We start from the raw sequence: 21658 nt of genomic DNA, 5'->3' as shown, positions 1-21658 counted from the left end.
AACGATGTATGTATCACAGTCCCTCACAGCCTGTACTTTGTGGGCGTGCTCCAGTGGTCCCGGGCTGAATCCTGGGATGAAGCTAATCTCATTTTTCTAGATTTCAGAGCAGTGTGCAAGCTGAGTTTTTACTCACTGTCTTTATTTTTCCAGATCTTCACCTCAGACTTTGACAATGTTTAAGCTGTATGTCCAACAACACAACACTCATGCACATGGGAGTCTATTTTCGGGGACGGAGGTCAAGGAAGCTGCATAAATGCCCCTTGCACTTGGCTCATCTGTTTCAGAGCAGTGTGACCACTTTGTGATTGGCTAAGAATATTTTCATTAATCACAACACCCTCTCTTTTGGACTTTGCACTGCTGCCCCTACATGAACCAAAATAGCAGGTGACCTGAAGATGCCCACTCAGTCTGTACACCTTGCTCTAGTTGTTGCACTTAGGTTAAAATGGGGCCTGAGTCACATACTTCTGTTATCTGAGGACTATTAACACTGTGGGATATCCTATTCTATTGTGTGCCATTACTCTGATATTTGCCAAACATGTTTGCTTCTGTTCAGTAGTTTCCTACACTTTTGGCTGGTGACAGAGACATACACATACTTATCCATCAAATGTACTTTTTTTTTTTACACCTTTGGCTGGCGATAGCCAGGATTTTGGATTATGTTTTTAGGTTGTGCAATCGTCCCATTCTCATGCACACCTTGTAGGTGTTTTTTTTTTCTAATTTGACACAAGTGTCCATTTGGACTCAAGGATGAACTGATTAACCTTTGGTGGTTAGAGGTCAAAGATCAAGTTCATGGTCACCTCACAATCTTGAATGTGATATCTCAGTAACACCTTGAGGGAATTTCTTCAGATATTTGGTACAAACATTCACTTGTACGCAAGGATGACCTGATTAGAATGTGATGGGCAAAGGTCAAAGGTTAATGTCAGTGTGACCTCACAAAACACATTTGTGGTCACAATTCACTGCGAGGCGGTGATTCTAGTTTTCATATCTGAATCACTACAGAATGATGCATGCACAAGCCTAATGATTTTTTTTTAAGATGATTAAAAAAGTAAAATGTTGTTTGGAATAAGTTTCACTTTGACCACTATGGGTTGCTGCAGCCCCCTCAGCCCCCTCTCCTACAGTAATGGATGTCCAACAGTCTCAGGATTGTGCGTGACAACACTGAGTGCTGTGTTTGTAAACATACTTCTCTCTGCCTCTGGTGTGGTTCCAGCCATGGTTGAGTGACTTAATGCATAGTATACATATATATACACATATATAACATAGGTCTAGTTGTTTTAGACATTTTAATGTGGAAAAGTTACACATTATAACTTAATTGTCAGCCTTACTTGGTCATGGAGGTCAAAGAGCCACAGGTGAAAGAGAGCAGAGGCTCATCATCATCCTGCGTCAGATCGCTCTCTCTTATCAGGGGAATAGATGCTGGCAAAGCCAATGCCTGGCATGACTTGTTTACACACACCTAGGCAAACACACAAAAGAAAACACTCAGGCCTCTAGTCTTGCAATGCAATACAGCAGTATGTATTGTATACTTATAAGAAATGAAGCTAGTGTGTGGTAGGGTGACCCAGTAAAAAAGAATCTTCAGTAGTTTTTCATTTAAAGCCCAGTAAACTATTCCTATAATATTATTACAGCTACTTAGAATATATGTGACACTAAGACTGTTGTATATACAGTGGCCCTCAAAGCTGAACCCACTGCAAGTTAAGAAAACACATGCAAACAGACAAAACACAAACACATTCAGAAAACATCTTCATCAATTTGACTACACGTGCTGTAAATAGTCACAACACAACGGAAGTGTTTCCAAGGGACACTAAAAAGCGATAACTGTTATTCAATGATTTGTGACTTTTGAGGGTAACAGCATTGAACAACAAATGTATATGGATGTATTATGGTACATATATTATAATGCATGCATGCAAGTGCGTCCTCTGCGGGTTCCTCACTTTTTTAAAAGTTATTTATTCCGATAGCGACAGGAAAGTCAGGGAGAGAGAGGATGACATGCAACGGCCACGGGTCAGACTCGAACCCGTGGTCACTGCGGTTAGGACTACGCCCTCATGGTACGTACTTTCCCAGTCTATGGCTGTACCAGGTGAGCCACCCCCCTCATCACTAGTTTCTTCATCTAAACCATCGACTTGTCTTCTAGACCCTGTTCCAACAAGGCTGTTCAAAGAAGTTTTTCCTTTAATCAACACCTCTATATTAAATCTGATTAACTTATCTTTATCAACTGGTTATGTACCGCAGGCTTTTAAAGTCGCAGTAATTAAACCTCTACTTAAAAAGCCTACTCTTGACCCAGATGTTTTAGCCAATTACAGACCCGTATCCAACCTCCCCTTTATTTCCAAAAATCCTTGAGAAGGTCGTTGCAAACCAGTTATGTGATTATTTGTACAGGAATGGTTTGTTTGAAAATTTTCAGTCAGGTTTTAGAGTCCATCATAGCACAGAAACAGCTCTGGTTAAGGTTACCAACGATCTCCTCATAGCCTCAGACAATGGACTTGTCTCTATACTCGTCCTACTAGATCTTAGTGCTGCATTTGACACCATCGATCATGAGATTTTATTACAGAGAATAGAGCATATAGTTGGCATTAAAGGAACCGCACTAAGCTGGTTTAAGTCTTATTTGTCAGATAGATTCCAGTTTGTTCATGGTAATAATGACTCTTCTATGTATTATGCAGATGACACCCAGCTGTACTTATCCATGAAGCCAGGTGAGACTAACCAGGTAGCCAAGCTTCAGGTCTGTCTTAAGGACATAAAAACCTGGATGACCAGTAATTTCTTACTCTTAAATTCAGACAAAACTGAAGTTATTGTAATTGGCCCAAATCACCTCAGAGATACATTATGTGATAATATACTGACTCTGGATGACATCACCTTGGCCTCCAGTGCTACAGTCAGAAACCTTGGTGTCATTTTTGACCAGGACTTGTCCTTTACTTCACATATAAAGCAAGTCTCTAGGACAGCCTTCTTCCACCTGCGCAATATTGCTAAAATCAGACCCATTCTGTGTCTAAAGGATGCTGAAAAGCTAGTTCATGCATTTGTTACCTCAAGACTTGACTACTGTAACTCTTTATTGTCAGGATGTCCCAAAAATGCAGTAAAAAGCCTCCAATTGATCCAGAATGCTGCAGCACGAGTACTGACAGGAACTAGGAAACGAGATCACATCTCTCCTGTGTTAGCGTCTCTGCATTGGCTCCCTGTAAAATCCAGAATAGAATTTAAAATCATTCTCCTCATCTACAAAGCCATTAAAGGTCAGGCACCATCGTACCTTGGAGAGCTTATAGTTCCCTATTTTCCCAATAGGACACTTTGCTCTCTTAACGCAGGTCTACTTGTGGTTCCTAGAGTTTCTAAGACCAGAATGGGGGGCAGAGCCTTCAGCTAGCAGGCTCCTCTCCTGTGGAACCAGCTCCCAGTGTGGGTTCGGAGGCAGACACCCTCTCTACCTGTAAGATCAGGCTTAAAACTGTCCTCTTTGATAAAGCTTATAGTTAGGGCTGGCTCAGGTATGTCCTGAACCATCCCTTAGTTATGCTGCTATAGAGCTTCCCATGATGCATTGGGCTCTCTCTCTCTCTCGACTACTTTATGCCATTAACTTTGTATTTTTTTTCTCTCCCGTAGTTTGTGCTTCTCCTCTCTCTCTGTCCTCATTCTGCAGGTATCTCTGTTTCTGGAGCAGCAGGATCCAGATGTACCACTACTCATTATTATTGATAACACCATTACCTATGCAACTGTTCCTGGTCTCTCTCTCTCTCTCTCTCTCTCATCCCCCCCACCACATTAAGTGCTTGGAACGGCACCCTTCACATGAATGCACAGAGTGAGAGTGGGTAGGGGGAGGGTGTAGGGGCCAGACTGGAATTGGGCATCTGTCTTCACCTCTGTCTTTGTCAGTTTGTCTGCTTTGTTCCTTTTGAGTTTCTCCAGTGTCTCCCAGTGCCTGTTTTTGTTCCAGTGTTTTGCTCTGGATTTATTGCTGCCTCTGACTGGACTTTGCCTCCCCCCTTAAAGTAAGATTTTGTGTCTTCACCTTGGTTTAAAGCGTCTGTAAAGCAGAAAAACATATGAGCTCTGAGTTTGCCACACCACAGAAAAATGGCATATTAAACCCCCTGCCACATTTGAATGAATAAAAATGTTGCCAAGTATATAAAACTAGGTTTCAAACTTGTGAAAAAATAACCAGTATTATCAACTCTGGAACGCTGGGGGCGCATCTGCTGGAGGCACTGAAACCACGCCCATCGTCGGGAAAGCTTCCGCATCGCTTAACGGTCTAACAAATTTATGCTGAAAGGGAACATGACTGCGTCCAGCGGCTATAATAATTAACACACACACACACACACACACACACGCCCGTTATATGCACATGCATATATTTTCACATTAAAAATTGCTCTATATTGTTCGATGCCCTGGACTTTATCTATTTCGATGCTAGCATCGGTAAGAGAAATAGCTTATAAGCTATACACGGAGCTAACTTAGCCCATTTTCCACTGGTCAAAAAACCTGCCAAGACCCGCTAACATCAGGCTTTTGTGAGGGGTTTAAACGGCATTCACAGCCAGGTTCAATGAATTTGCAGTAGACACGGGTATTTATTGGCTACTGCTCCAATCGGCATTGATGTAAACACAAAACCCGGGTGAACCTGCTAATTTTCACCTCTTTTCCTGCTGTAACGTGTCTCAGAGGACACAGACACAGGCCTGTCACCTGTTCGGCATGGTGCTGTTACACCAGAAACTCTGTGGCTACACTGATCTTGGGGACGAAAGACTGAGCTGCAGCTCTGAAAGTTTTAAAAACAAACAATCACAAATCGAAACATCTCATATGGAGGCTCCGACACTTCGACAGACTTTCACCAGTTTGCAGGGCGGCTGGCAGCTCTCTCTTCCTCCACTGCTTCTGTGTGTGTGCTCTAAGTGCAGAGATGACATGGCTACATGCAGTTGTGTGCCCTCAGTCCGAACAGAAAGACAAACTCAACTGGAAAAAAAGGAGTGTATCGGCTTTAAATAGCGAGTTTACCCTCGTTTAAAAAACCCACTTATACTCGCTAATTTTAGTGGAAAAGGGGTATTTGATGAGAGGATGAAGCAGAACTGTCCTTCTGGTCATGAAAAGAATAGAAATGTCATGAGTGAATAACAATGATTATCTAGTCATACATTATTCTCTAATTATAATAACACCACACCGTTGGTATTGCAGCCTCTAGGAAAGAAACATTTTGGGAGGCAAGGCTTCTCCAACATGTATACTGATTTTATAAACAAATCTGTGAATTTGCTTTACAGGATCTTTAATAAACCCTTGAACTGATCCTTGCATTGTCTGTGAATCTGCATTTGGGTCCAGTTAAATGTGACAGTACCCTTTGAATTTAATAGCTGGCCGAACCTCCTCAGCAGGTATTTAGGCCCACTCCTCATGAGCAAACTGCTCCAGCTGTCCCCGGTTTGAAGGGTGCCTTCTCCAGACTGCATGTTTCAGCTCCTTCCACAGATGTTCAATAGGATTTAGATCAAGGTTCATAGAAGGCCACTTCAGAATAGTCCAATGTTTTGTTCTTAGCCATTCTTGGGTGTTTTTTTTAGCTGTGTGTTTTGGGTCATTATCCTGTTGGAGGACCCATGACCTGCGACTGAGACCAAGTTTTCTGACACTGGGCAGCATGTTTTGCTCCAGAATGCCTTGATAGTCTTGAGATTTCATTGTACCCTGCACAGATTCAAGACACCCTGTGCCAGAAGCAGCAAAGCAGCCCCAGAACATAACCGAGCCTCCTCCATGTTTCACAGTAGGTACAGTGTTCTTTTCTTTGTATGCTTCATTTTTGCGTCTGTGAACATAGAGTCAGCTCTATGTTCACAGACCTGCCAAAAAGCTAAATTTTTGTCTCATCTGTCCAAGGGACATTCTCCCAGAAGCTTTGTGGCTTGTCAATATGCATTTTGGCAAATTCCAGTCTCGCTTTTTTATAATTTGTTTTCAACATTGGTGTCCTCCTCAGTCGTCTTCCATTAAGTCTGCTTTGGCTCAAACAGCGAGGGATGGTGTGATCTGACACTGATGTAACTTGACCTTGGAGTTCACCTCTAATCTCTTTGGAAGTTGTTCTGGGCTCTTTGGTTACCATTCGTATTATCCATCTTTTCAATTTGTCATCAATTTTCCTCTTGCAGCCTCGTCCAGGCAGGTTGGCTACAGTCCTGTGGACTTTAAACTTCTGAATAATACGTGCAACTGTAGTCACAGGAACATCAAGCTGCTTGGAGATGGTCTTATAGCCTTTACCTTTAACATGCTTGTCTATAATTTTCTCTCTAATCTCCCGAGACAACTCTCTTCTTAGCTTTCTGTGGTCCATGTTCAGTGTAGTACACACCATGATACCAAACAGCACAGTGACTACTTTTCACTCTTTAAATAGGCAGACTGACTGATTACAAGTTTGAAGACACCTGTGATGCTAATTACAGGACACACCTTAGTTTAGCCTGTCCCTATGGTCAAATTATTTTCAATCTTTTCTAGGGGTACCATCATTTTTGTCCAGGCAACTTTCATTAGTTTATTTTTTAAAATGATTCTGTTGAACCACAATTCAAAAGCAATGTCTGATTTTCATTAGTTAATTTTCAGTAAATTTTTATGTATTATTCCTTTTTCCTTTTTCTTTCTTTAACGGAAGTGTATCAACAATTTTGTCCACATGTGTAGTCCTCTTTAGGGAGAGTAGCCACAGAACTGAATCATCTCCATCTATAGACAGTTTGTCTGACTGTGGACTGATGAAGACCTAAACTCTGTGATCCTTTCAGCTTCATGCTCATCAACTCTTCTTCATCCTCAGTCTCTGAGATCCTTGTTGTGAGACCTTGTTCACATCAGCTGATGTTTCTTATAAATAACAAACTTTAAAGGTGGACCATTTTACAAGTTATATAGCTTTAACCCACACCTACAATCTTTTTTTCAGTGACTGGACTCCATATTACAGAAATCTCCTAACTTGTTGCATCTATACAACATCAGCAAAATCAGGCTTTAACTGACTCAGTATGGCAGCCAGTTCTTGGTCTGCACACCTGTTGGAGTTTAGTTTCTGACCAATTTTGATTACACTCTGAATTGATTTATCCCTACCTTGTCTGTTGTGGATATGTTGTGTTTTGTCCACTGTTGCTGTGGTTTGCACCTCAGGGACACTGTGTAGATTTTTGGTTATAGTGAACATATTAATAAATCTTTATTTTCTAATAACTATTAAGTGTTCCCATTCTCTTACCTAGATACAGAATGTAAAAGCAGAAGGGGACTGGCAATTTCAGTGATGTTCAACATTAAGGCTTTCCCCTCCTCTTTCCTATGTGCCTGGGATATGAACAAATATCACTATATTCTTTCTCTCTGCACTGAAACTACATGCTACAAACCTACTTATTATTAAAAGGTCCCATATTGTAGAGAATGAGATTTCTGCGTTTTTTGTTTTTTATTATAAAGCATGGTGCTACATAAATACTGTGAAAGTTCCAAAGTGCTCAGTGCAGACGGCGCTCAGCTATGCCCCCAGCACAACCCACCTGGACCCATTGTCCAACCCCGCAGGATTTAGTTTCTCCAAGAGTTTACCTGACATTAGCTTTATTTTTATTGCAGCTCTAGACTATTAGATTTTCAATCAGTGCACTGGTCTTAGTGTCGTCACCAGTCTCCTGTCTGCAGTCCCAATCAATTCCATTTAAGACTCCACACAACTGGTGGCAACAGAAGAGTAGAGTGAGTAGACTCACCATATTCTTACTGTCCCGCTGCCACTGATCACCCACCTCCCTAATGTCTCGGATTCTGCTGCCACACACACTCCATGGCCTCAATGCAAACTTGAACTGTACTAATCCACACGGAAAGTCTAGCAGCCAAGGAAAGTGAGCTGGAGACAAGAGCAGTGACCTTCTGTGCTCCTGTATTAGACCTCAATTCTGTAGTTACCCCGACGCTGCCAGATGACTGACCACCGGCATTACGGTTGAATTTTACCTAGTTACAGTAGTAGGCCATAATCTGTTGCCTTTGGTTGGCCTGGCAATGTGCCACCTTGAAAACAGCCAGAGGCTCTGAGCCTCTTGTGATTGGCTGACTGACCTGTTGCTAGAGTTCCAGAGCGAACAGACCTGCTATTAGCATGGCTAAAAATAGCTCACTGCTTAAAGCGTTATTATTTTGAAAATGATTACCCTACCCAAACATTACTGAGAAATGCAATTAAACTTCATTCTACATATAGTGTGACTACTCTGTGACTATACTGACTGCACACATGGCAATGTGTAAATCAGAAATGACTTTATACTGTGTTCAGTGACGTACCTTTCCAAAGCCCAAACTGTGAGCTGTTGTGCAAGAAGACTTGCTGTTTGTCCTCTTCTTGAACTGCATGTCAACTCCACTGAAAGGAGTAGAAACACACATTAACATATCACTTGATTACACATTAGACAATTTGACTGTGAATTATTAATCACAAAATGGAGGTGATTCTAATTTTTTGATGTTATTCTTTCATAAATATTATATTATCTGGTAATATTTTTAGTGGAATAACAAGTTATCTTAAAGTACACAATATTTGTGAAGTGGACAAAACACAGTACCCACCACACAGACTCATTTGATCCTCTGTTTTTTAACATATCCTCTTATCACCTTTAATGTGTCTGAGTGGTTATAAGGGAGGGCATGACCATCTCTATAGCTCTGATCTGAGGTCACTTCTGCATGCAATGGCAAGCAGGGGAGGAGCATCTGTTACGTGCAGCCATGTGGGCGTGTTTACAATACTGTTCTTGGACACTTATTTGTCACATTAGTGCAAGCAATACTCCACCAGTTGGATGGTTGAAGGCCTGCAGGTCTGACACTTGTCAAACTGCCTGCTTGGTTTTCATTTACACTTTTGCATTTATTGCCTTTGCACTTCATGCATACTTATTCATTTCATTTCATGGTCAGACTACTATTCAACTTCAATAGTTGTGTGCTAGCATTAATGAGGTTTTGATAAAACACAAAACACAAGCAGGTTCAAGGAAGAAAGATTTGGCAAGAATTCCTGGGATATATCAGGATCTCCATTTCCAGTATCAAATCTTAGTACATCCCCTATAGCAGGAAATTGATAATGTACATACAGTATGTCACTGCATTAAGTTTATGTTTTATTCCATCTATTTTATGAATGGGGACCACTAGGGATTCCCAAACAGAAGAGTAGGGTTCTATGATGTCTGCTTACAGCACTGAAACAATGAATACATTTAGGTACGAGCATCTGTTTAGGCCCAATGTGAAAGTAACTAATTTTCAAAGCAACAGCGCTCCAAGTCCTGCTCAGGTGTGGTCCACAACATAGGGTTAGTCTTAGAAAAGGGGGGCTGTTGCACTCTGAAAGATGTTAATAAACAATGTTGAAGGAATATCTGTGTAAGTTGATGAATAAATATAGTCATGAGAGACAATTCTGGGAACAAAAACTAATGTATGTAGTATGTTCAGGGGATCAGGGTGTCTCCAGTGACTTTAATCAGGATTCCTCAAAGGTGTCTGGGGTTATGAGTTATGAGTGTCTGGGGTTTGTGCAAGCCCACTTACACAAATCAATATGACACTTCAGATTTTGGTTAAGACTATCCCCCAGAGCATGCACACCTAAACCTGGCGACAGTCTGTCAACTGAGTGTTGAAGACAGCTTTTGGTATTTGTGGGGCCTGCTATGGGAAGACTGGGCTCATGATTCTTGGGAACCACTTGCACATCATTTCCAGTCATTAGGCCAAGTTTCATGTCTGTGGCTCATTTCAGTTCACGGCAGGCTGAGCCACTGCAAGACAAATGATAACAAACCGACACCAGCACAATGGGGTTCTTCTCCCTTGGGGCTTGAACCCTAATAATAAAAAATATCATTTGAAACATTTTCCTCAGTGCAAAGTCCCCCTTTTCTTGTCTTGACTCTCCAATATGGAAAGTATATACAGTATATTCTTACAAACATTTGGTTGCACCACCTGACATTTTCGCGGGGTGCAGTTAAAAATATAGTCAAAAAATGACTGTCAGAACTGACAAAACTTTGAAATGTTGTAACACAAAGACTTGTTGAAAACATTGTATGAATTTCAAAAAATATGGATTATATCCATTTTGAAATGTCTTTTTAAAAATCTTTTTAAAAGCTTTATTTGTCATTGACCCAAGTACACATCTGCTTCCTTCTGCAGAATAAAATTTTAAAAAATTAATATTATCTTTAAAAAAAGTCTGGATGACAAAGTTCCTCAAAGAAAGCAAAAGACACTGAAAAGGAAACAGTATGATGTTGTATTATACATGCTCAATGTTGCATTTTGTGCACCATACCGTGATTTTATGCGATCCAGCAAAGTTACACGGTGTAACAACATGGAGGCTGAGCTGTAGGGCAGGCTACTGTTGAGCTTCTTCATGGTTGGGCTCTGGCATAGCTTCTGCATAGAGGACATGCAGCTCTCCAAGAAGTCACGCATCTAATGAAATAGAAGCAGTTTGTTTCCAGGCCTTAACAAAAAACTAATTAAAATTAGCAGAACACTGAGCAGTCTAATTTTACCTGGATACTGTTCTACAGCCCATAAATGGGAAGTGCAGAATCAAATATTTTTGGAGTTTGACCCATACTAGAAACTGAAAGAACTATACGTCACTTGATCTCAACCTCTGCTGCTCCACTAACATCCATTGAGAGGATCCACTCAGAAGCTCACCCGGGCACTGCCTTCCTGTTTTGCAACGCTGAGCCAGTTAAAGGGGGTCCTGCCTTCCCCGTCATGGAGTCTTAGATCTCCTCCAGCATCCAGCAAGCCACCCAGCACTGAAGTGTTGCAGGAGAATACACCTGCATGAACTGGGGTGCTCCAGTCCTTACAGCGACTAGAATAAAGTTGATGACATTAGTATGCTGTCAGGTGATGGCTATCATTCTCTGTGTTGTAATAAGTGAATGTGAACACCAGAGGCAGGACTACGTCATTCTTTTGAAAGTCACAAGTAAGTCTCATGTTTTGGGTCAAGTTCTAAGGTAAAACCAACAAGTCTCAAGTCAAGTCCAAGTCCTTGACTTTGCATTTTGAGTCCTAAACATCATTCGCCCTTCACCAACGTTATGCCCAACAACAGAAATAAATAGTTTTTCAAATTTGTATTTAGAAAGTTTTATAACATTTAGAAGTATATTATTCTTGGGACTAGGGTTGAGGTTTGATATCACTTGAAGTGAGTCTAATTTGTCATATCTCTTGTTGAATGTATTTGTCTGCAGCTTTCATCATTTGTAACAAACGTTAAAAATAAATAAACAAATAAAACAAAGATTTAACTGAGATCTATCGCTCTTTTTGGCTGTGAGGGCAGACATTTTGAGTGGTAAAATGTTTCTCTTAACCCATATAAACCTGAAAACTAAAATCTTCACAGTTGTATGTATGTAATCTATCAAGTTACATCTTACGTTCTGTCTATCATGTCTATAAGACTCATGTAAGTAGTGAAGACTTTGAAGGAATTTAATAAAAGGTACTAAGTGTATTTTGTCATACTTAGCGGATGAATTCTTGAGTTCTGGCCAAGAGTGTGTTTGTGAGGTCACAGTCACCTTGACATTTGACATTTGACCACTAAATTCTCATCAGTTCTTCCTCCAAGTCACTGTTTGTGTCAAATCTGTCTGCTTTGCTCTAAATCTAATTTATAGGGAGGGACATAATGAGACAACAGACATTAATGAGACAAGCAGGTAACTTGCACCATTAACATTAGCTGTTGTAATTTGTGGTGTAGTGGTTAGAACTGTTGCCTCACAGCAAGTAGGTCCTGGGTGAAACCCTGGGCCTGGGGCCTTTCTGTGTGTCTGTCTCTAAAGCCCTGTGATAGGCTGGTGTCTTGTCCAGGGTGTACTAAGCCCTTGCCCCATGTCAGCTGGGATTGGCTCCAGCGCCACCACGACCCTGTACGGATAAGCAGTATAGATAATGAATGGATGGGTGTAGTCATTTGCCATCTGAGACCTTTTAACCGGAAAGAGAGAAAAAGTCTAGTTATCAGTATATTTTAATGTCAGATGTGCCAATGTGGACTGTCAGCACACTTGTCCCACTTGCTTGCACTGAGCTGTTTGGAGTGATTCAAGATCTGTTATTGGAAATATGAAGAGTTGATACACTGCACACATTTTTATAACATTTTGAATCTTTGGGCTTGAGGAGAACATCAAGTCATTTATAGTCAAAACAGAAGTCCAAGTCACGTCACAAGTCACTGGTGTTACAGTTAAAGCCAAGCTGCAGGTCTAAGTCATCAGATTCATGGCTAAAGACTTATCACCATGTCACTCAACTCAACCCTGTGGGATACATTGGTTCTTCCTAAAACTCAAAATTGCTTTTAAAACAGAATAATTCCATCAATATAAACAACACTTCAGAAGCAAGCATTTTGAAAAAGGGCAAGCTATTTGCAGTTTGTATCCTTACAGTGAATGCCAGGCCCAGACTTACTGGTTAGGGTCAGCTCCATAATGAAGGAGTAGCTCCGTCACTTTCACTTGGCCCAACAGAGCAGCACAGAACAGTGGACTCTGACCCAGGTGATTCACACAGTTCACATCAACCCCTGGAACACATCAGAAAACACTAAGACCATGTTTTTGTTCTTATTTTCAAGTGTAGGTGTCCCTTTGTCTTAAAGGTGCTATTGGTAGGTTTTACTAATGCTTCATAGTATTAACAGCGGTTTACTTACCAGTCTAGGAGAAATGTTGTGAGTTCAGCATCAAACTTTATTCCTTTCCTTACTGAGAGCTGTCTCCAGAGGCGGAAAACAACCCTTTTGTTTTGCTTTGGTTTTCCATCACTTCTTTTCTTCTACTTAGCATACTAAGTAGTAGAGTAGTAATGCTAACGATGGCTATGTAGCAACAGCAAAACTTACAAGTAGCTCCTTTAAGCACTGGGTGTCACATTCTAGAAGAGTATGGAACTCATCTTCATTTGCATGATGCCAAACTAGATGTTTTACTGGTACAATTACAATACAATAGTTGTTCTGTCACAGTAACTAAGTTGCATACCCTTCTTCAGCAGTTTCTCCAACTTGGTTAGGTTTCCCTCCAAAGTGTATTTGTGCAGCTGAGCATGTTCACCTCCAGTGGTAACAACACCCACATGTACAGGACAGGGGAATGGCAACGAGATCATCCTGTTTCATCTGGTCGACCAAGTTGTCAGCAGAGGCCACTGTCAGCACAGTGAGGTCAAACTCGTTACAGCCTGTTTGTCTTTATGGGTGCTTTCATGCATAACGTGTTTGGTACAGTTCAAACACTAGTGATCTTTATAATTATGCAAGATCATTTGGTAACAATGGTAACACATACTGTAGTGTTTGTAGACTTGGACTGCCCAGCATTCTTCATCAGAATGTAGTAAGGAAAATGAAGGTGTGTTGGTCTTAGTCCACATGTTTCAGTTTCCTCACTTAAAAGTGAGTGAAATGTGTATACCATTTACAATGTTAGCTTATTTTACAGGATTTTTCAGGATCACTCTGATCCTCTCATTTTATGCATGTGGGTCAGTTAACTAGTTATCAGGAGTACTCCAAGCTCTGGTGGAGCAATGAACTGGGGATATGATTAGACTTAGGAGACATGACTACATGTAAAGTCAATGAAAAGTAGCACTTGTGAATAGTCACTGCTCTCTGGGGGTTGTTCTTTGTGTCTTGAGTTTAATTAAAAGTTCCTTTTTTTGCTTGACTTGGGTATGGGTAATTGAGTATTTATACAATTAAGTATTTATATACTGCAATATTGCTAATTGTCCTCAAGCAAAGGATCAGATTTTAAGTTATTTAACATTAATGTTTCTCAGAGCACTGCTAGAAACAGGTTCTGTGGGGTCACTGATCGTAACAGCTAGAGCTAACATTATCAAAATACACAGTGTATCACATACAGCAGCGCAGTGACAGAATAACAATAGCTAAAAAAAATCAGCAGATCGCACAGTCCCAGAATACACGTGACAATGATAAATATTAGCAAAACTGCTGATGGGATGCTAGCTAGCTAACATCGTGTAACTTCTGGAAAAAATACTAAACCAGGAAAATTATATTAACTGCCAAAAATACTCCAGTCTTATATGTACTTTTACATGCCTCATAAGTACTACTGAGAAGTAAAATTAAAACTTACATACAAGCAGCAGTTATTTTAGCTCTTCTTTTAGCAGAAAACTGTGCGTTTTATTGAAGGGGTCCTTGCTCCCCTGACGTCACCGTCTTCTTGGTCTGTCGTTCCCGCCTCTCTCCACCTGACAGATGCTCAGTAAGTCCTGTACAAAGCAGGGAGGTGCGGCAAGCCAACTGAGCGGCTGTGTATACTTAGAGCATGTGTGCGAAGTTCCTGAAGTGACGTTTTTCTGATCGCTTTACCCCCACTTAATGAGCAAAACTGACAATCCAGCCAGGTCGAAGGACCAACGGAAACAAGAAACAAAGCCCAAAATACAGAAAAACACAACGATAAAATTGCATGGCCTCTGATGGACAGTGGAGAAAGAAGCCTTGACGAGCTCAGTGATTGCCCACCTCTTACTCTATCCAAAGCAGCTCATGCTCGAAAAATGACCAGACCTCTCCGACTGCTACTCATTCACCCCCGATTTGACAATCATGACCAAAAGACGGCGGATTTGTACTCGAAGATAATACTCGAAAATACAGTGATGATTGCTAATCTCTCAAAGCCGATTGAGTACAACGCTGCAATGGTGACAGAATGTAAGGACAAGATTTCTGTTCTGGAAACACAGGTGTCCATCTTACAAAAAGAAGGCGAGGAACTCAAATAGAGGTCAAGGGAACTGGACCGGTACGAGCAACGGTGGAATTTGAGGATTAGGGGAATGAAGGAGAAGATGGATGAAAACATCACACATGGTGTGGTTCGACTACTTGGGAAAATTGCTCCAGAACGGTCAAAGAAAATGGACAAGTATGTCGACACCGTACATCGCTTGGGGAGGAAAGAGGAGAAGAGAACCCGCCAGGTGATTGTACAGTTCATTAAACACCAGCGCCGAGACATGGAGGATGGAGGATGACCAAAACGTCGCAGGTCTGTGAGACTGCGCGGTTCCGTTTCGCAGAGGACCTACCGCGGGAGAACAGATTCTGCAAGTAAGGAAAGCTGGTGAAGAGGCATATACTGCGATTCAGCGGCTTCATAAATGGTCGCCGCATTTATGCCGAAGAATGAGAGATTGACATGTATAGACCTATAGACATGGAAAGAAATCTGGAAATACAGTTAATAGTGGGGTATGTCTTTTTATTTTTTGTTTTTTATTTGAGAGGATCAACCACAGTTTCTAATTTTCTACTTCTAAAAGAGAGCTAAGAACGCTTTCCTACTCCCATTGTTGTTACTGCTGCTACTACTACTACTGTTGTTCTTTTTTGAACCGCAGTAACTTGTTATTTGGCAATGTTGAAAACGACACTAGTATTTCTTTACACGCAAGAGACGGCCCATTGTGAAGAGGCTCGCTGCATTTTTTTATTCATGTGATGCTAGTGCCACCTTCTGGTCGAATCTTGTTCAGCCATGGCTCCAGTTGTTCTGGCGGTGTCGCCATATGTTTCAATAGATGTCCTTGAAAAGTAGTTCCTTTCAAAGCTGGCGAGCTTGGTCATTTTCTGGCTGTCGTGTTAAATGTTGAAGGAAACTGTGTTGTTGTTTAATGTCTTTGGTTATACTAACAGTAGCCAAAACAGTGACAGATATTATTTCTTAATACAAGGAAGTGTATCACACCAAGTTTATTTTGATTGGTGGGGACCTAAATTTAACATCTAATGAATGGCAGGATAGATGTCGTTCAAGGTATAATACCAACTAGTGGAATCCAATTTTATTTGATTTTGTAAAGTCCAACACACTAATAGACATTTGGAAAGATGTTTTCATGCATCCAGTTTTCATGGATCAAACCAAATGGTAGCAAATCCAAAATAGATTTATGGTTAGCAACATCTGATACTGTAAAGTATGTTTCATATGTATCAATTTCTACTGCTCTATGAATAGATCACTGTTTAATACATGTTACATTAAATCCTGAAAACAAGACTAGATATAAAAAAGATTATTGGAAGTTTAATGCAGACCTGATAAAAGATGAGGGTTATGTCAAGACCGTCAAAGACTTACTACAGAAAGTCCAGTTGTTGCAGCAGTAGATGGGAGTATCTTAAATTTAAGAAGTTTTCAGTAACATTTAGGAAATCTGAATTTAGACAACAGAAGGAATATGAGATCCAATTATTTCAGGACCTAAACAAATGTTGTCATAAGAATTTAATAACTGATGTTGATAAAAAGCATTTTCATTACCCTACAGGCCAAGTTAGATAACTTGTATCGCTAAGAGCAAAAGGTACTTATATAAGATCTTGGACTAAATGGATAGAGGAAGGAGAGAAAAATACATCTTATTTTAGTGGATTAGAAAAAGAGAGACAGGATACAAAGAGAATTAATAACATATGTGTAATCTGACCACTTGTTTTGTTTCTTCAATTTTATATTTATTTATTTTATTTTATTTTATTATTTTTTATGACTTACAATGCTCTTATTTTACTTGTAATTATCTTGAATGTGATTTATGCCTGTTTAATTGTGTAATAAAGATTGGGGGTGGGCACTGTATAAAGATGGACAACATGACAGCTTAGGAGTGACGCCAAAGTATCTCAATCGTCCACTGGTGGCTGGTTACAGTACAGGTCCTGTTAATGAAATTCTGTCAATCACCAAATCCTGTTGTATTAGTAAGTGACTGGGTTCAGGCATAAAGAAATCAAACCTACGTTTCCATGACACTCATACTTTGTTATGTTTATTGTGAAGTGACCAGGACAAAGGAGGAGTTAGTTTTTTATTATAGCCATTATTATTATTATTATTATTATTCACTGGTAACACATACTTAAACTGATCTCAAACTGATCAATATACTTTAAATTCACTGATGTGTACAGTTATTACAGGAGCCGGTCCCAAGGCCACAGCCCAAGTGTCAACCCACTGTGATGTCATCCATTGGTTTGTGAACTGCCGCTTTGAAGCCTCAGCTGCGGTCGAAAAGTCTTTTTTGTTTAGGAAGGTTCCTAACTGGATGAAATGACCTGGAAGTATCTAAGCAGCAGCCATGATAAGAGCTGTTCGAAATCTCTAATTGATAAGAAAAGGAGCTTTAATGCTTTAATTTGATCTCCTTTAGCATACGACAAACTGGACCTTTCTTCACAAAAGGAAAGGAGAAAATGCTGTCCCATAATTCCTTTCCATAGCAATATTTACAAGGACACTATGGATGTATTGGACAAACCATAACCCCAGCTGACCCACATAAATGTAGAAACATCAGAGCAGCTGTTTTATGTTTGTGACACGATCTAAAACTTAAGGAAATGCTTGTCTGAACTCCAAAATCCATAAGTATAGATTTATTCTCTTTAAATCTGTCCAGATTTCTAACTATAACTAAATAACTATATCATTATAACAAAATACTATATACATTAATTTAATTTAACTAAATCCCCTCCCATTGTGTAAAGCAATAAAAATCTATGTTTTCCACTTAACAAATGTATAAAAAGGTAAAAAGCATCCATATCGGGAAACTATATGTCTGAAAATAATTTATTCTGACCTCTTGCTCAGTTCCTTATTTTTATTTAATTATTATTTTAATGGATCAACATTCTCTGCATGTATTCCTCTCATGTTATCTTATTTCAACAATTCAATTCTCTATGTTTCTATAGTTTGGAAAGGAGGATTTATCGTCCATGTCTTATAGATAAAGCTGCTTTAAAAAAAAAAAGCTGTAATCTTTTCCTTATGAATTCTCCTTTACATCTTTCCTTTACTTCATAATGTTTTCCATTGAGGTCAAGGAAAAGTGGTTGGGGAAGGACATTATTTTGACTTTTTGATCACAGCCCTCAAGTTTGTAATTTGGCCATCGCCATCTTGGTTTTTTGAAACAGAAGAAACCATATTTGGACGAGAAGGTGGAGCTGAGGAGGAGTGAGGGGTGGATCTGACCTGTTCTTTATTCTATCCTGATTGTCAATCACATGGTAGCCACACCCTAATGCATACCCTGCTTTATGGTCTATTTTTCTCTAAATGGGCCATAATTTAAAAAATGAACATCATGTTGTATGAAGAAGGCTTGAAACTATGGACTGAGACCATAAATGAGTAAGGAAAACATTTTCTGAGGTAATAAATCAAGTGAGAGTTGAGACATTTTCACATAGACTTCAATACAATCAGACTTCTTTTTACAACCAGTGGAGTCGTCCCCTGATGGTCATTAGACCAGCTTTAAGGCTCTTCAGCATTTGCATGATATCAATTTGTTTCAATGTAATATGAGTTGTCTATGACAACATTGAAGGTAGTGTAATACAAGGTCAGTAGACTTTATTATGAATTCCTGTGACATCTTTGGTTGATGTGGACACTTGATTACAGCTAATTTTCCATTAACAGTTTGACCCAAAACTGTACTCCTAAATTCTACATGTCACCCTCTAAATTTGCCACAGGTAGTATCCAATACTAAGAAAAAATTTTACACTACATCAAATTAATTAAAGGTGTTCAACATAAAAAGCATGTGAAGAATTTCACTGACATCCATCAGCCACAGTCCAACTACTGGACGCTTCTGCCTCACAAGGTCTCTATGATCTTCATCTGACAGACTGTTGTGGTTGTCCTGCTGCTCCTTCTTCAGTCCTGCATCCAGACTCTTGGATTTCTCATGCTGCTGTGGTCTCCATCACTAATTGTTAATACAGCTCTGCTCTTGATGATGGATAGTAGAGTAACACTATATGTTTCAAAATCACATTTTAATGTTACAGCATTTCATGTTGACATGAGTAAATATAAAGTTCCTAATAATCTGAAGTGTCTTCCAATAAAGCTGTTGAGAGTTGTTGATATGAACTGAGAGTAATGTACCAGAAGTCACCGCAGTACTAACATTAATAAATTAAAAGTAAGTGGCTTTACAAACAGACCTTTGTACTGTAAAAGAAAAAGGAAGAGGTTTGTGAGTTCCTAATTGCTCGGTAAAGCAAAATTGTATTATTAGCTAATGCTAAATCCCAGCCAAAGTAAACTGTAAACTCTCCCAGACAACTGCTTTACTTAATTCCTCTGAAAATGTTATTTCTATGCACAAATGGGTACAAATGGTTACTGTTGTAATTAGGTGGTTTCCTTCATGGCTCCTCAGGTCCTTCAGCTCACCTGGGTTGTTATCATCCCTTGATGATCTCTAAGCCTTGAACAGCAAATCCAGAACATTTTGTTATTGTATGGGACAATGTGGTGTTTCGCCATTCTCTCCCAGAGTGGTTTACTGTAATGTCTGGACACATACAAGGCAGGGACTAAAAGGCATGACTAAGAGACAAAACCATATATCCAAAAATGAGAGTATTAGCAAAGGTTCAGGCAGGCAAACAGATGCAAAAGGTCCTAGGCAGACACATGGTCAAAATACTATGAAAGAAGTCATATACACGAGAGCTGGACACCAGGAATGGCTGGACTGTTTGCTGTGGAGAACAAGACAATGACACCACCAACTGAAAGAGATAAGAGAAAACATGACCTAGGATGTGATGCAGGACATGACATTACAACCAGTCCAAAGATGTTGTCTCTTTCACCTCCAACTTACTCTCCAGTCCTTAGCCACACAGAGGAATATTTTTCCTATGTTGAAAAAAATAATTCCTTGGAGCTCTGTACTGCCCCCTTCTGTGTAAACCAAATCACTGAACATGTGCTGCTTCACTGTTAGAGTGGGAAAACACAGTACTTTGTCATTAGTGCTTCTTTTGGGACATCATGAAGTATTCATCATATTATTGGCTCTATGGGGAACAAATTATGCAGCTGAGACATTTTTCATCCTCCTGTTGTGAAACCTGAAATGTGAACATTTCTATCTTTGAAGAGAAAGTTCAACATTTGTGAAGGTTGCTCTTCTGGGTTTTGTTTGCTGTTGTGTGTTCTTTAGTGAATTCAGTTTGTTTAGAACTTTTGGATTCAGGGATCTAATCCCCCGAGATGTGACAAACAAAAGTAAAAGATAAGAAATATTTCATGCTATTACTCTGTAGTGATATTGTATATGCAATGAAAATCATGTGAGCTGCTAGTTTTCAGGAGACCTCAGATGCATTAAGCAGAAGCATTTTATTGATGCTTGGTGCATCAAGTTGATGAGCATGAAGCTGAAAGGGTCACAGAGTTTACGTCATCATCAGTCCACAGAAGATATATATGGAGATGATACAAAAAGTTTTAGAAGAGGACTAAGTCCTGCTGAGATGACTCCAAAAGTTCAACACAGATGATCAGTGACAAAGAAGCTCAGAGTCACAGTTGAAAGCTCAAAGGAATCATTGGAGCTGGTTCACATCTCAGTTTATGAGTCAACCACACACAGAACATGGAGTCCTGGTGCCATGGACACCACAGCTGTTGTTTTCCAAAAAAAGCATCACTGCACCTGGAATTTTTTAAAGAGCAGTTGACTCTTCACAACACTACTTTATGAACTGACGTGACTGGGGTTGACCTGGAAGAACATGCAGCTCTGTGTGGTGTAAAGGCTCTGCACATCAACATGAAAACATCCTCCCACAGTTGAAGCAGGGTAGAGGGTGCATCATGATCTGGGGCTTTGCTGTCCCTGGGAATGGACAGCTCTACAACATTGTTCATCAAGGTCTCTTCAGCATCATGTCAGGGTTGCTGTCCACCTACTGAAGCTCAGGAGAATCTCATGGTGCAGCAGGACAGTGACCCTAAACATCTGAGTAAATCTACTACAGAATGACTTCAAACAGAAACCTTTTGGACCTTTCTGCTGTGGAATAAGCTCAAGTGTTGAACATTGAGCAGGTCTGATCAGCAGCTACTGCAAGACCTGTTTTCAGGTTGTCAGTGCTGAAAGGTTCAGTTTTTTAATCCAAGAGTTCACAGATTTTTTCCACCAGCATTGTGGATGTTTTATGGCTGTGTTCAATAAAGACACAAAAGTTTATAATTGTTTGTGTGACATTAGCTTGGGTCATTGTGTTTGTCTACACTTGTCACTTAGATGAAGCTCAGCTCGCCAATCAATGCAGAAAACCAGGCCATTCCAAAGGGTTCACTGACTTTTTCTTCCCACTGTATACACTTAAGATGCTACAGAGCTGTACCACTGTTACTGGTGCAGTTCAGCAACCAGGGGGAACCCTAACCATCATCCAGTTTTTGTTGTGAGTTGTGGATCCGAGACAATACATTCCATAGGATGTCAGCAGTGCAAGGTATCAAACCCAAAA

General features: G+C 40.1%; 1 protein-coding gene across 9 annotated transcripts in view; it reads right to left on the bottom strand.

Annotated features, from left to right (window-relative positions):
* The window catches only part of tex14 (testis expressed 14, intercellular bridge forming factor), a 52641-nt gene extending 37275 nt beyond the window's left edge, over positions 1-15366 (bottom strand). For 2 of the 9 annotated variants that reach the window (XR_011684939.1, XM_071461468.1), the window contains exons 1-7: positions 14415-15362; positions 13287-13452; positions 12715-12829; positions 10927-11092; positions 10544-10689; positions 8494-8572; positions 1371-1504 (exon numbers count right to left, since the gene is read on the bottom strand). Coding sequence is in view for 8 of the 9 variants with exons in the window: in XM_071461468.1 (XP_071317569.1) it covers positions 1371-1504; positions 8494-8572; positions 10544-10689; positions 10927-11092; positions 12715-12829; positions 13287-13413 (767 nt within the window). In the remaining variant the exon portion in view is untranslated. Of the gene's footprint in view, positions 1-1370; positions 1505-3138; positions 3294-8493; positions 8573-10543; positions 10690-10926; positions 11093-12714; positions 12830-13286; positions 13453-13592; positions 13626-14414 lie in introns of those variants that run through there. The other 7 variants (XM_071461465.1, XM_071461466.1, XM_071461467.1 and 4 more) reach the window with 7 other exon arrangements.
* Positions 15367-21658: the final 6292 nt, after the last annotated feature.

The sequence above is a fragment of the Trachinotus anak genome, unplaced genomic scaffold (genome assembly GCF_046630095.1).
Source record: "Trachinotus anak isolate AG129_WGS33_773 ecotype Australia unplaced genomic scaffold, CSIRO_AGI_Tana_v1 ptg000024l, whole genome shotgun sequence".
In the NCBI taxonomy this organism is placed as follows: domain Eukaryota; kingdom Metazoa; phylum Chordata; class Actinopteri; order Carangiformes; family Carangidae; genus Trachinotus; species Trachinotus anak.
Note: the sequence above shows the minus strand (reverse complement) of the source record. Positions and strands in the feature narration are given on the sequence as shown.